At 49.0% G+C, this 16,487-nt stretch overlaps 1 protein-coding gene across 6 annotated transcripts in view; it reads left to right on the plus strand.

Annotated features, from left to right (window-relative positions):
- The window catches only part of STXBP5 (syntaxin binding protein 5), a 2,430,573-nt gene that overhangs the window by 2,337,720 nt on the left and 76,366 nt on the right, over window positions 1-16,487 (plus strand). For all 6 annotated transcript variants that reach the window (XM_069606830.1, XM_069606829.1, XM_069606831.1 and 3 more), the window contains one exon: window positions 9,014-9,179. In XM_069606830.1, coding sequence (XP_069462931.1) covers window positions 9,014-9,179 — 166 coding nt within the window. The remainder of the gene's footprint in view (window positions 1-9,013; window positions 9,180-16,487) is intronic.

Consider the following 16,487-nt stretch of genomic DNA (forward strand, 5'->3'; position numbering starts at 1 on the left):
CTCCACCACCTCCTGTACCACCAACGCCTCCTCATAACAGCCGTTGGACCCATCTGCGGCTCCAGACCTGGGGGGATCCCGCCGGCACCTGTGTCCCAGAGCCCAGTTCCCCTTGGTCTGTAAGAAGGGGGGTTGAGGGGTTATGATAACAATGATGACGCCCACGACGATGAGCCCACGGCATCCGTTAAGGCCTTTCATGGCCGCCTTTATGGCCTGGCCGAATTCTTAGGTGTCTCTCTTCCTGAGGAAGCCCCCCAGGAGTCAGGTGTTTGTTTGTTTGTTTGTTTATTTATTTATTGTGCGCACCAGACCCTAGGGTAACAGGGCGCAAGAGAACAAGGAGGTTTACAGCTTAGTTAACGTTTACAGGTTACAGATTAGTTAACGTTACAGGTTACAGGCATAGTGGACATTTCGAGTCTGCAGGGTAGGGCAAGTGCAAGTGCAGATAAGGCGTAGCTAAACAGTCAAATCTATGGCGATCAAACAGTAAAAGCAGGTTGGTACAAACATAATAAGAAGACGTTACGTATAAAGTGACATACGCTATGTCGCATTCTCAATATCAAGGTGTGCTAGCAGAGGTCTCGGGGGAAAGGCACCACGATCCGGTCCAGCATCCCCCTCCAGTGCACGAACAGGTCTGGGAGAAGCCCATGGCCAACGCCCAGATGAACAAGAAGTTGGACAGCAGGTTTAGGCTGACGGACGGGGAGCCAATCCTTCCTGCTTCCCACCCACAGCCCCATTCCTCTGTGGTGGCTGCAGCCTCGTTGTATTCTAAACCATAGTCTTCGTCATCCTCCTCCACGGGAGCCACCTCCAGTTGCCTTTCCAAGCAGCCCATGTCCTTGAGTCCTTGGGGAAGTGCTGTTACTCAGGATTCCATCTGCAGCAAGCCAACTCGGACACCCTCTTGGCTGTGGCTAACCAGAAGCTGTGGTGGATGCTCTGAAAATTTCTGCCCGACGTCCCTTTGGACAAGCAAACCTCCTTCAAGGCCAGTCTGGTAGATGCCTGGGCCATTGCGCAGGACCTCATGGAGTCTTCGGTCTCACACATTGATACAGTCAGCAGAGGGCTGTGCCTTGGGGTTGAGATGAGAAGTTTTCATCTCACATGCAGGAGCGGATCCTGGATCTGCCCTTTGAGGGCAAGGACCTTTTCCATTTGTCAATCGATGATGAGTTAACAAAGAAGAAAATCTCCTCTCAAACCGCCATTTCCTTGGCCATTCTGACAGAACAAGGTCAAAAATCCTCCTGCAGTCCCAGGGCAGCACCGAGTTCAAGCCCCGCTCTTTCAAAGGGTTCTGGGACCACGCTACACGGAGGCCTGACAGATCGCCCAGCGACAACAGGAGCAAGCAGCACAGGACGTTGCATGGGTTTTACCTTCCCCTCTGGCCATGCCTCCGATGACAAGAAGCAGGGACGTCAAGTTTCGGGAACACAGCGACCTGTGGGTGGGCCATATGGCTATGTTCCAGGACACATGGAAGCGTCTTTTCAGCTACCCGTGGATCCTATCCATTGTCTCCACAGGCTTCAGTCTTCCTCTTCCTTTGCTTCTACCATCCTCTCCTGAACTTCGTCAGAGCGGTTCCCCAGCTCTTTTACCGGAGGTCCTTTCACTCTGGGAGATGCAGGCGATAGAACCGGCTCCTCTTGTAGACGGGGCTTTGGTTACTATTCCAGGATTTTTGCCGAGCCCAAGAAAAACCAGGCTGGCCTGAGGGTAGTTCTGGACCTGTCACTTTTAATTCTGTCTTTACCGCTGGACCGCTTCCAGATGATTACTCCTGTGCACATAGCCGAGTCTCTGTGTGCAGGGAACTGCATGTACCCATCTATCATCCACATCAGAAGTTTCTGCGGTTCATGATTATGTCGTACCACTTTCAGTAAAAGGTGCTGCCATTTGGCCTGAACTCGGCTCCTTGTGTCTTCACAAATTTGATGAACGCAGTGGTGGACTTTCTCCGCTTGGAGGGCCATCATCTATACCCTTATTTGGACGACTGGCTGGTGAAGGCGGGATCACCCAAAGGGATTGTGCACACCTGCCAGAGATTGGCGAAATCCTTCAACAGTTGGGGTTTTCCCTCAACCAGAGGATGTCACAGTTATGCCCGTCTGAAGGACTGGTCTTCATAGGGGTGCGTTGTAACTCTACTGTGCAGCTGCTGTTCCCCCACGCTCAAGAGGTTCATCTCCCTCTGCAAGGCGGTGGGACAATTCCTGGCCAACTCAACGACCTCAGCATGGTGGTTCCAGCACATTCTGGGCCTGATGGCCTCTGCATGCTCACGGTACAGCACCCTTTCCTCAAGATAAGGTGCCTTCAGCACCACCTGGCTGCCAATTGGGATCAGGAGACGGGTTCTCAGTAGGACAGGATCCCAATACCACTGCTCCGTCTGGCCGGTCTTCGCTGGTGGTGGATGTAGGGCAATGTCTCAGTGGGAGCCCCCTTCACCCATCCGAAGCCTATCCTTGAGGTGATGACTGACTCCTCCCTCTCGGGTTGGGGGGGCTACTCTATAGGACAATGCAATTCATGAAGCATGGTCCAGGACGGAAGCCCTCTTGCATATCAATCTGCTAAAGCTCAGGGCAGTGGGACTGGCCCTCAGGGCGTTCTTGCCCCTCATGAAGGACAGGTCTGTCCTGGTCAGGACGGACAATTCAACTACAATGTCTTACCTGAACAAGCAGGGTTGCACCCATTCCACCCCACCTCTGCATGGAGGCGGTTTTGATCTGGGAATGGGCCCTGAAGGAGGGGATTTGGATATCGGCAGTCCACCTCCCGGGGCACAGCAATGCAAAAGGCGGAATGTGCCCAAGATCACACAGTGGGAATGCACTCAAATTCTTTGCAGAAAAGTCAAAAAGAGGTTGGATCAGTTCAGAAAGGCAAAGTTAGCAGTTCTGAGGTCAACCCAGTTAGAAAGTCAAGGATTTACGTGACACCTTGGACAATCTGTAGCAAGGGAGACCAGGCGGGACACAGTACCTGAAATGGTGAGAAAGCTCCAGCGGTGGCAGTTGTTCCTGGCAGTGGGTGCAAGTCATGGCTTCGACCAGAGGAAGAGATGATCTCGACAAGGAAGAAAGCTGAAGGTCATTGCACTGCCACGGTAGAAACCAGCCGCGGAGTTCCCGATTAAAAGGTACGACCCTTTTATTCGCGGTAGTGGTGAAGCGTGGCTATCCGGCCACTGGGGTGCTTGGCACAGGCGATTCGACCATGAGACGATCCAGGAAGGCGAAAAAGGTGAACTGGTTGGTCCGACCAGCTCAAAGGGAAGAAGACTCTCCTGGAAGAAGATCTCCTCTATCGTCGGGGAAGTGGTGAGTTCGTACAGCAGGGCTCCACCGGTGGTGTCGTCATTGTAGATGGCTCAGCTTCTCCCCTCTTCGGATTCTTTAGGTCCTGTGGCGATTTCTGAAGTTCCAGTCCCCAAAGCCCTGCTTTTATGCAGAAAACCCCCCATTCAACAGCTTAGCTGTCACTCAAACATGCTAAGTGGTGAGCGGCTCACCGCTGGGCCAATCACACAAGAGTGCGACTTGAGTTGCCAAGGCAACTCAGTCCAGGGTGCCTAATCCCCCCTCCCACACATCCTGTAGACCCCAGACAGAGTAGCACCATTTAGAGGGCTTCTGTGGAGAAGCCCACCAAAAAGTGGAACAAAGGGCTCGAATTGGATTAGAGTTTCAGAGGCGAACAGAAACGCCCTTTAAAACCGAGTTCTGGCAAAAAGACCCAACCGGGGAATAAATATTAAATAAATAACCCGGCGGTATCTTTAACATTGCACCAAAAAGTGGTGCGTTTAAAATCAATGGGAAAATCCCATAGGAAATATTCTGGTGGAATATTTCGCGTGGTATCCACTGCCACCAGCCAGAAACTCGACAAAGGGGGACTGGACAGTGCCCCCTTGGAAAACAGACCCAGGGGTAATCGAATTACCCCTACCAGTACTTCCACAAAATGATGGATTGTACTGGTTCTGTTTACAATTTGAGACTAGTAAGGCCAATGGTGACTTTACATGTCCTGGGAGACAGTAGTCAGTCCCAGGGTATGGAGTCTTTGTTTGGGGGTCACTATGACACCCCTGTGTTACTGCACTGAGGGTGCTGTGTAACACACATACCAAAAACACATGAAGCTCTATGGAGTAAAAGACCCCATAGCCCATAAAACACATTTACAGTCAAAGGACATACTCAAATCATGCCTAAGAGTGGGAGAAAAAGAGTCTCACTCTTAGCAGGAGAAAAAAATAAACCCCAAAAATCCAGCAAAGCTGCTGGGGGACACACTAGGTTTGGGAAATTAGCCTTAATAGAGAATTCTCCCTAACGAGTGGGAGTTGCACGACGACTCCTTGTTGCCCCTGTTCCAATGTTGGGGGTCCACAGACCTGGATTTGTTTGCATCTCCCCAGAATGCCAACTGCCCCCAGTTTGCTTCATAGGCAGGTCAGGGGTCGCCTTCCAGATGTGTTGGCACATCCGCAGGTGTTGTACATTCCCGCCCACCCCTCTGCTCCAATGGACCCTCCACAAGTTCTGGGTGTCCCCGGGGTTGTAGCCTCATCGTGGTTGCCGCCCACTGGCCTTCGACACCCTGGTTTTCGGATCTGCTGCAGTTGTGCTTCCAGGGTCCCATCCTTCGGATCCCTGACGCAGAAGGCTGGGACAGTGGAACATCCGGATCTGGCCAAACTTGCCCTGGCGGCCTGGTTCCTGATCAGCTGAAGTTTTAGCATGCTCAATTTTCAGACGACAACTGGGACATTATTCAGCAGGCTAGGAGGCCCTCAACTCAAGTGGCACAGCGAGTAGAGTGCTCGCTTTGACATCCGTGCAGAGCCTGCTAACGCAGGTTCGAATCCCGGCGGGGCCAAACTCAGCCTTTCATCCTTCCGAGGTCGATAAATGAGCACCACACACTGTGGGTAATAATAAGCAGCGCTCAGATACCTGAGGGTTTGTAGCGCTATATAAGTGCCAAATTATTATTATTATTATTATTAGTATAAGAGCAAATGGAATAGTTTCGGCCATTGGACTCGTAACAAGGGTCTGGACCCTGTCACTTGTCCTCTAACGATGTTCTGGCTTTTTCAGCACACCTGGCTTGTTCTGGAGTTCAGGTGGTACTTGTTGCACATTTGGCGGCCACCGCGGCTTACAAGAATTCCCCTGAACCTGTGTTTTGGGCAGCCAACCTGGTGGTTAAGGCCCACCGTAAGGGGTTGTCTATGCCTTTTCCTCTGGTGCATAGGCCGTATCTGGTCTGGGACCTCAATGTAGTTCTTGCAGCTTTGCAACGCAAGCCTTTCAAGCCAATGAACATCTGCTTGGTGACGCTAAAGTCTGTTTTGTTGGTGGTTCTCACCTCTGCGTGCAGGGTTAGTGAGTTGCAGGTGTTGTCTTCATACAAGCCCTTCACCAAGTTTCACAACGACAATGCCATCTTGTGCACTCGCGCAAACTTCTTGCCAAAGGTGGTCTCTCTGTTTCATAAGAATCAAGAGATCTGCCTGTGTCTTCCCGAACCCACAGTCGGAGGCAGAGTGGGCCCTACATTCCTTGGACCTCAAGAGGGTTCTCAAGTTTGATCTCCTTTGTACGACTTCCTTCAGGAAGTCTGAGGCATTGTTCGTGATTTTTGGGGGCTCATCCCCTGGCTCTCAGGCTTCCAATGATTCCATCGCCTGTTAGATGGTTCAGGCCATTTCAGAGGCATACATGGCGATGGGCAAACCTGTTCCTGAGGGGATGCCCGCATTGGCATGAATCCCCTCAGGAACAGATTTGCCCAGGTCAGAGCTAAGGCCACAGACTTTGCGTTTCAGAGACATGCTGCTTGGGATGTCATCAGTAAGGCGGCTACTTGGGCAACTCATTCGGCCTTCTGTAAGCACTACTCGGCGGACACCAGCTCCAGGTGCAATGAAGAGTTTGGCCAGATGGTTCTGAAGAACCTTTTTGCTTCATCCTAGATATGAGGCAGGTTGTCACAGCTCCACCCGATGTTCTTGTTCGGTGGAATCACCCACAAGGATGGAGGAACAGGGACGGGCCATATGAGAAATTAAAGTTACTCGCATAGTGACTAAAGTACTCGTAGTCCATAGTCCCCGTTCCTCCATGTGTTCCACCGGCCTTCTCCCACTAGTATTTCAATGGCCTATAGGTTATACGAGTAGCCAAGTATCTAAGCATCCGATGTGTTAAGAGGACTGAGGTTGGGCGCCGGAGGGTGGGGGCTCCGTCGGACATTTCCACGCCTGAGCCCCCACGTGCTCTACTAAATTTAAAGGGGAAGCTCAATTTTTCATTGCCAAAGCTTCTGGTACTGCCCCCATGTTGAGGGACGTTCACAAGAATGGAGGAAAGGGGACTATGGGCTATGAGTACTTTAGTCACTATGGTGAGTAACTTTAATGTACACATCCAAGTGGTTGGTTGTTGAGACTCTATACACAGGCTACTTGCTCCATAAGGGATGCCAGGCCATTGGACCCAGCCCCTTCTGTCCATCTTCTTCCATGTGGGTTTCTCCTTGCACATCACCAGGCATGAAGCTACATTTAGTTAGTTATTATGTGAAGAAAAACAATACATGCTCTGTCGCTAACCTAATGTGAAACTGGTACTGCGGACAAGGGCTAAGAGGTTATTTCGAGGTAATTGTATCTAACATACTACAGCTTGATTTCAGACGGTGTCGGTGCGTCCAAAGCTCCCCACCCTCGTTTTAGATTTGTTGTTTTGCCCCTTCTGGCATAGCAGCATAAATCACGTGACCTATGGTGAAGGCAACTGGTCCCTGCTTTCTGATCTTTTCTGATCGATTGGGTGGGTCTAACAGTTTTATGATCGGTGGTCTGGAGCGGACTGGTACCTTGGAATGCTGAGGGTCTTGGGACGGGGGTATATGGGTGCTATTACTCAGAGGTGGGATGGGGAAGGTGGGAGGCTTGTGCCCTCTTTCCCGTAGGATTGCTTTTCGCAGCAAGCTCTCCACCCCCTCTTGCCCTTTCAAGGCGCATTCCATCTCGTATACGAATACTGGCAACATGAGACAATGAAGGGCTATGAATCTCTACAACTCTGGCCTTTCTCACCGGTGCCCAAACTACAGCCTATTCCCGCATGCATAATCTTATTTCGGTGTGTGTGGCTTGGGCCTGCGGCCCTGGCTGCAGCGCAAGGCTAGGCCTCGATTTCAATATGGTTGGTACTATCTTAGATGGCGTTTGATTCCCAGTGTACTCTGAAGCCGAAGCATGCACCACCCTCCCCACACTATAGTCCCTATCAACCCCCCCACCTCCACCCTGTAACGTCCCCAAACCCCCTACTGCACACTTCCAGGACTCATCCAAAAGTGCTTGGGGGTCTGGGATGATCGTCCCTCCTTCCCCAACAGCAGCTACGACCTACGTCTAGTCAGTCTAGCTGGACACATAGTCAGTCTCCTACCCTCGCACACACTCGTGACCCCCTCAGCACCCACACTCATGACCTCTTGGGTTGCTTACTGGAGCCTAGCCAGACCATCTCATCGCTAATCTTGGCCAAATGCACACACCCATTCTAATTCTTTTGAGAATGTTCCCATACTCGGACTTTGGTCCCTGAGGGCGTTTCCACCACAAACACGTTGAGACCATACTGACTTGAACTACGGTTCCCGAGGGCGTTAAACCTACAAGCGCTTTGAGATCATACCAATGATACATAGGGCGCTATAAAAATGCCAAGTAACATAACGGAACAAAACATAACAATGGGAAAAGGCACTCGCATATATGACTACTACTACTTTCTGCTCTCAGCTGAGAGAAAGAAACTGTGGGAAATGCACGCTGGGGCACAGAGTTCTAAGTGAGCGGAGGAGTACTCCAGACAGGAGGGTACTGCTTCCCTTTAATTATGAAACTTGTCTAGACGATTGATAGGGACAAAATGTATCAGAAAGTCACATTCACTGCTTGCATTTGGTTTGTTGCAGCAACCATCTTATTCAGGAAGCCTGTTACCCCTAATGGTTTAAATCTTGGTCGAAGAACACCGTGTACTTGGCAAGAGAAATTTAGCTAACTATCAGTGCATTTGGAAATATTTGGCCCATATAAAGAAATTAGCTGTGTCTGGGGGGCCCTCTGTTCGTGAACACAAAATAAGTAAAAATGTATGCAGTTATATATCTTTAATCAGAAACCGGTGGCTACCAGTGTATAGCTTGAGGCCCTGCATGTTATGCACATTGAAAATAAAGTGAGCACCTGCTTTAACGAGATAAAACCTAACATTTTATTTCTGGGACAGGAGTAAGGCAGATTCCTGCAATTGTCCATTTCTAAAATAGAAAGGCGAGTAAGGGGGAAGAAAAAAAAAGAATCGAAGATCTCCCCAAAATTAAGAGAAAACAGTTGAACACACAGTAAAAAAACAAAACATTGAAAAAGATCACTGATGACCAGACATGGATCCCAATTTGTATTCATATTTCATTGTTTAATTTATATCCATCTTTTTCAATACAAGTATTCTTCAGGTAACATGAGAAGTACTGCAGTGTAAGTATACATATAAACAATGTTTTGGCTAAGACAATGTAGCAAAAGGGTGTGCGCAGTCACAAAACAGCAATTTGCTGACAATTGTTGGAAAATAAATAAAGCATGAAATGTTAGTATGAAGTGATTGATTTCTTTTTGGTAGTGTTAAGTGCCTTATGTTAATGAGAAATGTTTTTGAATTTACAAAACCTGTGTGTTGAACATGTTCTTCTCCCAGCATTTTTAAAGTGATTAACTAATCACCAAAAGCTAGCATGTTAAATATGTATAATTCTGGAAGCCAAATGGTTAAACATCCATCTATTGTAAATGGGAAAGGGTGTGAACACCTCAGCAAAGCCATGTATTTTTTTACCTTGGTAGTCTATTTAAATATCCCTTTCTTTTCTCCCTAAGTTTGCCAAGTTTAAGGCCGTTGTTGGATGTAAATTACTTACCTCTTACCAACATGCGAATAGCCCGAACATTTTGCTTCACAAACAACGGGCAGGCGTTGTATCTAGTTTCACCTACGGAAATCCAGAGAATCACATACAGCCAAGAGACATGTGAGAATTTACAGGTATGGAAGAGTATTTGTATTAATGTGAAATGTTCTTGTTTAGTACCGTCTTGAGAGTATTTTATACATACGATCAAAAACAGTTAAATCTTTATGCGTAACATATGGTCCGCTGATGGGGTGGTTCTGGGTATTTGCCTTTCATTACCTCAAAGCATTAGACTTCAGTAAATAGGCTCTGCAGTGGTATATAGCTTCAAGGATTTAGATTACCTTAGGCGGTAGTAAGTGATGTCAAAAAATTACTTGGCTGTAACTTATAATTATTTTATGTTGGATAAAGTATAGTTTTGTGGCAAGAACATTACTGTGGGGTTCGGCTACTTCGCAATCCTGGCAATTTGTAAACGTGAGCTGGGTAGCAAGAAAATGGTGTAGGCTTTTGAAGCAACGTAGAATCCTGCAGCGTTTCTCCTGGGTAACTGGAACCCTTGCATTTCCTGCAGCAATTCCTTTGCACCCGCTCTGTTACTACATTTGTGAGCCACGCACACCTATATAGTTGGTAAATGACACACACTGGAATGAGATTCAGAATAACTACTTTTTTTTAGAGTAATCCTAAAAAAAAAAAAAGATCCAGGCAGGATTTAGTGCAAGAAACCAAAAGGCAAACATCATATTACATAAATGTGCATTTGTTTTAATATACACCTGTCATCCCATGATAGACAGAAGATTATAATAACGTTGAAATTATGCCTCTAGCAAATAAATCTTCTTTGAGGGAGTCTTTGGTAACTGCCTACTTGGGTCATCACCCCGCTCCTTGTTTCTTTGATTTGAAAAGACAACCAACCTTTCAGTCAGTCACAAAAAGAATGGAAATGACAGAAAAAGTGCACTTATTAGATGGTGGGGGGGAGAAGGAGGCCTCTACCCCTATAGATTTACTCTCCTGTGGCACAACTTACTTTGTCTTCTGTCATCGCTTTGTGTAGACAAATATTCTGGGCAGTGGGGTTGGAGGGGCACGCTGTTCTTCAAGTATTTGGGCAGTAATTGCGGGCCATACCGGCTATTGACAGCCACAAGATCATGGCCCAAGCAAGGTGAAGAGCTAATAAAGCATTTCAAAAAGATTTCCTTTCATGCAATGCTGTGCACAGGAGATTGCTGTACCATCAAAACAAAAGTATGAAAACTAAGAGGGCTGTCATAGATGCACAGAGCAGCTTTTCTGCTTGTGTCCAAAGGGTTCAAGGAGGTGGCAGAGTATGGTGGGTATGTGGCGCAAGTAAGGTGGGTATTTTGCGGCTAAGATATGGAGGGTGGAGTGGAAGCAACAGCACAAGGCATGGGAGCACATGATAGAAGAATGGTGAGTTCACAGGCAATAGAATGCTCATATATAATGAGCTTGCACCCACAGTTAAACTGTGATCTAAGTAATACCATTGGCTCCTTCACTCGCCCTGGGTGCTAATATCAATTATAATCCGTTATTTTTTCGAATTAGAGAAAGAGACTCCCCTGTTATGGAAACTCATTGGCATTCTAGTAGCTACCATTGAAACCATGTTCTAACATTGCATGGTTAATTATTTCTCTATTGGCACCCAACTAGTGTAGGATCATGGGGAAATGTCCCTTATTAGGCTTGACTCCACACAGAAGAAACATGAAATGACAGTTTGGTCTGAAAGCCAGTACATCCTTTTTTCTCTTAACTAATGTGCATGCTGCCCAGCCCACTAGAAAACAGCAGCCACACACGCTACATGCAGGAGCCACCTGATTAGGCACATCTTCTGGTCAACAAGGAATACAAATATGTCTCAAAAGAAAGCAACATGGCTATTTAACAGGACAGTATTAAAATAAGATTTTCCAGAGGTTTGGCCTGCACAAAGACTAGCCATTATTTTTCTGACCTACAGAAGAATAAAAATTGCTGCCATTTATTTTACCTTCCTACCCATAAAAGGAAAAATTAAAAAAGGAAAACCCACATATAAAACATTGTCAATTAACAGGACAAAGAAGGTGGAAGGCCACAATGTCAATCTGATAGAAAAAATGGTGATGTCTATGAAGAATTTCAACCATTGTGTACCAGCAAACAACGGTATACCGTCATTTCATCGCAGGGTTTTTTGCGGCTATTTTTTTTTCGTAAAAAAACATCGAATTTTATGGGGGGGGTTAATTTTTATAAAAAATGGATTTGAGAGTTCGGGATGTGAAAAAAATTAAGGGGGGTTTGGAGGGGTTAACCCCCCGACCCCCCAAAAAAAAATTCGATGTTTTTTTCGAAAAAAGAATCGCAGCAAAAAACCCTGCGATGAAAAGTGCGGTGATGAAATCACGTAGAACCCAAACAACATATCCGTGAGGGTCCCCTTAGTTTAGCTAGCAGTGTAGTCTCAATCCGCAGTCTTTAACCATGGGCGTCTGCCTTGATTTGCTTACCCATAAAATCAGCATATTTGTCAAAGAAAGAAAACAAACTATTACTTTGTGGTACATTCAATCTACACTTATAATCAAAGTGGTGCAAGCACTGGACGAGTGGAAGGTGGTTCACATGGGTATCCAGAATCGATATGGCTCCACACCTCCCACCAGATGAATCTGACGCTTGCACAGTTCCAGAAAAAATGAAAATATGTCACTAGCACCAGCCCACATCCTAAGCACCAATATAATTACATCAGGTGCAGCTTTTCCTTCCTCACAGGAGTGCAGTATACACAATGGCAAACCCATCATCTTCGAAACCACAAACTTCATCACTGGTCAAGAAACTATACACCAATGATGAAGAGAACCATTCCCTTGGAATCAAGTGTTGGAGTGGGGCAATGCTAGCAAGCTCACACATTTTAATTGTGTTCTCCTGTCCCAGAGAGACAAGGTTAACGTTTTCCACCTTATGTCCATCAGCGTTGATACGATCATCACCAATTTTACTTTAATTTATTCCACGCCATTGTCTTGTAAATCAAAGATATTTGTACAAAAGCAGAGATTCTTTGCAAATGCCCTTTTCTTGTCTATTAGTCTTATTCAGATACCTTCCACACCCTTCTGAGAACTCTAAAAGCAGACTGGTAACTCCTCGCCTGGAGACAAAGTATTTTGTCCTCTGTACAATAAGGGATTTTTTCTTTTCTTGCCTGGTACCTGGTACTCGTTTCAATAGCAAGTACATTTTCATCCTGGTTCATCAAAACGGCCAAACCAAAAGAATCCATCACCAGGTGAAAAGAAAAAGTGGAAAACCTGGATTAAATCCCCATTATGTAAAGTCCTAAATAGGTTTTTAAAGCCCTTACCAAAACCAAATGGTTCCATGTGATAATGTCACCTGGAAAAATGCACCAGTTTTGTGACTTTTTTCCGGACCCCTAAAATACTTCCCCAAATATTCTAGGAGAGGTATCATTTTATATGATAAACACTAATCGTAGAATATTTGGGAGACGTGTTTGATTTTAATGAGGGTTTATTTTTGGGAAATGTCGCCCCCTAGCGGACATTTTACAGGCAATCTTGTCAGTGGCACCAGTCAAACCTCATTAGTGCATGTTCTGAAAAGGCTTAAATGATCTGATGAAAGACTTTTTCTGTGTGAATGGTAATGTCTGCCATGGATGTCAGTATCACTGTGCAATGCTAAGAGATCAATTATCTCCATTATTTTATCCCGACAATATTGGCCCTTGATAAACTGTCTGAGTATGATCGATCAATACACATGTTAACTTTGCCAAATGCTACGCAAAGACCTTTGTAAGGATAGTCAGCTGTACGTTTAGAAGAGAGATTGGTCTATAATTAGCTACCTATTTCTATCTTTCCTCTTCTTTGGAGTTAGGGTGATTTAATCCTAAACTATTACTTTATAGAGGTTTCCCTTCGCTAAGGATCTCATGGAGGAGTTCAGACAATCCAGGTGACAATGTCCACGAATACCTGGTAAAATGCAGCGGGGAAGTCATCACAGCCAAGACCTTTACCCTTTTTTCGTTCTCTTGATTGGAAAACTATTTTCCTCTAGTTTCACTGTCCACAAAGAGAATGTCACCCTGATCGAAGTTAGGTAATTGTATATTCTCCAGCATGGGGTCTGGCATGGATTCACATGCTCATGAATATTCCCCGTCGTCAGGCTGGGAATCCTCGGTAAAGAAAAATCAGTATCAGTATCAGTATCAGTTTCGTTTCTGATCTGTCTTTCGTAGTAGTAACCAATCACTGATCTTTGCGTCATACTGACCACAGCCAATGACTGCCCTCTCCCTAAGCCCCGCCTCTGGCAGCCATCTTCAGATTTTTACCGCACGTTCAAGTGTTGGGATCCTCGTGCTATTGCTCTCGAGCGTTAGTGCTTTTTTCGCGCTTTTTCTTAGGAACATTTTCTCTTTTTCGGTCAAAAGAGCCTCAAGCTCCACCGTTTCTTTATCCGATCAACGGGGACCCGTGTCGGATTCTTCTACGCCCCTCAAGGGTGAAGATTTCGTCGAGCCATGCTTTTGGAGGACTCCAGAAGTTTCTCAGGCCCTTCTCGAACATGGCCCAGGAGAAGGGAAGCTCGACGCCCGGAAAGCTATTCAGGGTCTGCCCTGGATGCCAGCTTCAGAATGTCTTTAAGGAGGACGAACACTCCCTTTGGAAGGACTGTGCGTTTTGCGGCAATATGTCGGAGCGGACCATGAAAAGGACCGCCATCAGCGTCTCGCCTACTGGCTGGAAGGAAAGAGCCCGTCAGGCGAGAAGAAGAAGTCCAAGCAATCTTCTAAGACCTTTGAGGGCGCCCCGGCGACGAGGGTCCAACAGAAGGCCAAGCACCGCGAGTCCGCTGGCACCGGGAGCGCCGAACGGTCAGGCTCTATGGGCGCCAGGCAGGGCGCATCCTCCCCGGCGCCATCAACCACGAGCCAACGCTCTGGCTCGGGTAAGAGGAAGGTCGAGCACCCGGCGAAGCTCCTGGAGAGACCCCGGTCGTGCTCGAAGGCTCCATCGGAGGGGGAGCGAGGTAGTGACCCTCCCCCCAAGGAGAAGGCGGTGAGCGCACCTGAGGTGGTGAAAGCCTTGATCCATCCGGCCAAGGCCTCTATCGAGACAGTCGTGGCGGCCCTGGCTCAGCCTGTGGAGGCTACACCAGTGGTGGCGACCTCGGGGCCCAGAATCTCCCTGCCACCGCGGAGGGAGTCCTCTTCATGCCCATCGACAGGACCCCCGTGAAGCCTCCGACGGAGAAGAAAAAGGGGGGGGCAGGAGGTCGTCGTGGATTCGGCCTCAACCTCTGAGGAGGAGCTGATCGAAGTCTTAGGCCACGGCGCTGGCGTGGAAGACCACCATCCTGTCGGGAGGGACCCCGACGTGGGAGACGACGAGAACGTCGAGGGTGCCGACGGGGCTCCTGATCGCCCGTCGGAACCCCCTCAACCAGTGCCGCAAGACAACTCGGCGGCCATTTTGTTGGCTATACAGTCCTTATGCTCGGAGATAAGGACGAGACTGCCGTTACCACCAACGGAGGAACCGCTCCCGACGGGGGACCCGGAGCCAGGCCCTTCTGGGAGCCCTCCTCTTAAGAGAAGAAGGATTCATCCTCCACCTCCTTTTCAACCTTCGCGCCCTGCTCAGCCCTCCTCCCAGTCCACGACACGTGGGGATGATACGGGGACTGACACGGCCGCGACGGGTACTGACGACGAGGTTTACGACGAGGATCTCCCGTCGTCACCTCCCACCCGTGCTTCCCCGCCCGACGAGATTGGATCGTTTCACGCCATGATCGCCAGGGCATCCGAGCTTTTCCAGCTCTGCCCGGAAGAGAAGAAGGAAGGTTTCCTTTATCAACGGCGCGAGACCAAGAGGAAGACGGTCCTCGCTGTACCTCTACTGGACGATATCTGGGATGAGGGTCTCGCCCTCCTCAAGAACCCATCCACAACGCCGGCTAGAAGGGATCAGTACGAGAAGTAGTACCGGGTCCCAGACGCGGCCCCCTTGTGCCTTCGGGCACAGCCGACCCCGGACTCGGTCGTCTCCGCGGCGGCCAGGAAGAAAGCGGGGGGGCGCGGCCTCTACGTCAACCTCCCCGCTGGACGGCGAGGGAAAGAAATTGGACACGATGGGACGCAGAGTCATCTCATCGGCAGCGACGACGATCAAGGCTGCCAACGCCTTGGCTATCGTAGCCCGCTATGACAGGGAGTTGTGGTACAAACTCGCCCCCCTGCTGGACTTCCTACCAGACGACAAGAGTGCTGAGGCCCTAGATTTCTTGCAGGAAGGAGAAGTGGCGTCGGACCACGCCATTACGATAGCGACGAACATCGCGGACACTGGATTTCACCAGTTGGGCAACGGCGTGTGCCTTAGGCGGCGTGGATGGCTCAAGGCTACTGACTTCCGTCAGGACGTGCAGACCAGAGTCTTGGACATGCCGTTCGACGGGAGCAACCTGTTTGGGAAAACAGTGGACGATTCCCTACAAGCCATCAAGGCGGACACGGAGACGGCCTGGGCTTTTGGTGTTCTCCAGCAATGACGGCCGCCCTTTCGGAGCGGCAGAGGCAAACAGGGTGCCTCCAAAGGTTCCAGCGGCAGATTTTCCACCTATCGTCAAGCGGCCCGTTCGTCGTCACAGGAAGCCTACAGGGGACGAGGCAAGTCGGGCGGACCCCGCCGTCGTCACCAAGGAGGACAAGGCGGCAAAGCCTCGTCGAAGCAGGAGTGAACCGGCCGTGGGGTCGGGCCCCCACCGAAGCACCCCGGTGGGAGGCCGGCTGGCGAGCTTAGTCAGCGTGTGGGAGTCCATCTCCACCGACCGTTGGGTGCTGGACGTCCTGGCTCAGGGTCACGCGCTCGAGTTTCTAAAGAGGTGCCCGCGCGTCCCCCCTGTGGCCAGGAAGGAACATCACATCCCTCAACTTCTCTTGGAGGTAAGGGCGATGCTCAGGAAGGGCGCCATCAAGCTCGTCCCAAAGAGGCTTCGGGGCTCCGGAGTTTACTCAAGATACTTCCTCGTGAAGAAGAAGACGGGAGGATGGCATCCCATCCTGGACCTACGACGACTGAACAAATTCATCAAGGCACAGAAGTTCAGGATGGTCACCCTCCAACACGTCCTGGGTCAACTGGAGGAGGGCGATTTTCTGTCGTCGTTGGATTTGGAGGATGCCTACTTCCATATCCCCATCCTAAAGGGACACCGAAAGTTTCTCAGATTCGTGGTCCAAGGGCGTCACTACCAGTTCAGAGCCCTTCCCTTCGGATTGAGGTCAGCACCCAGGGTGTTCACCAAGTGCCTCGCACCGGTGGCGGCGCGGCTGCGCCTAGAGGGGATCCACG

Source organism: Ambystoma mexicanum, chromosome 4p, assembly GCF_040938575.1.
Source record: "Ambystoma mexicanum isolate Mex_15411 chromosome 4p, UKY_AmexF1_1, whole genome shotgun sequence".
NCBI lineage: Eukaryota > Metazoa > Chordata > Amphibia > Caudata > Ambystomatidae > Ambystoma > Ambystoma mexicanum.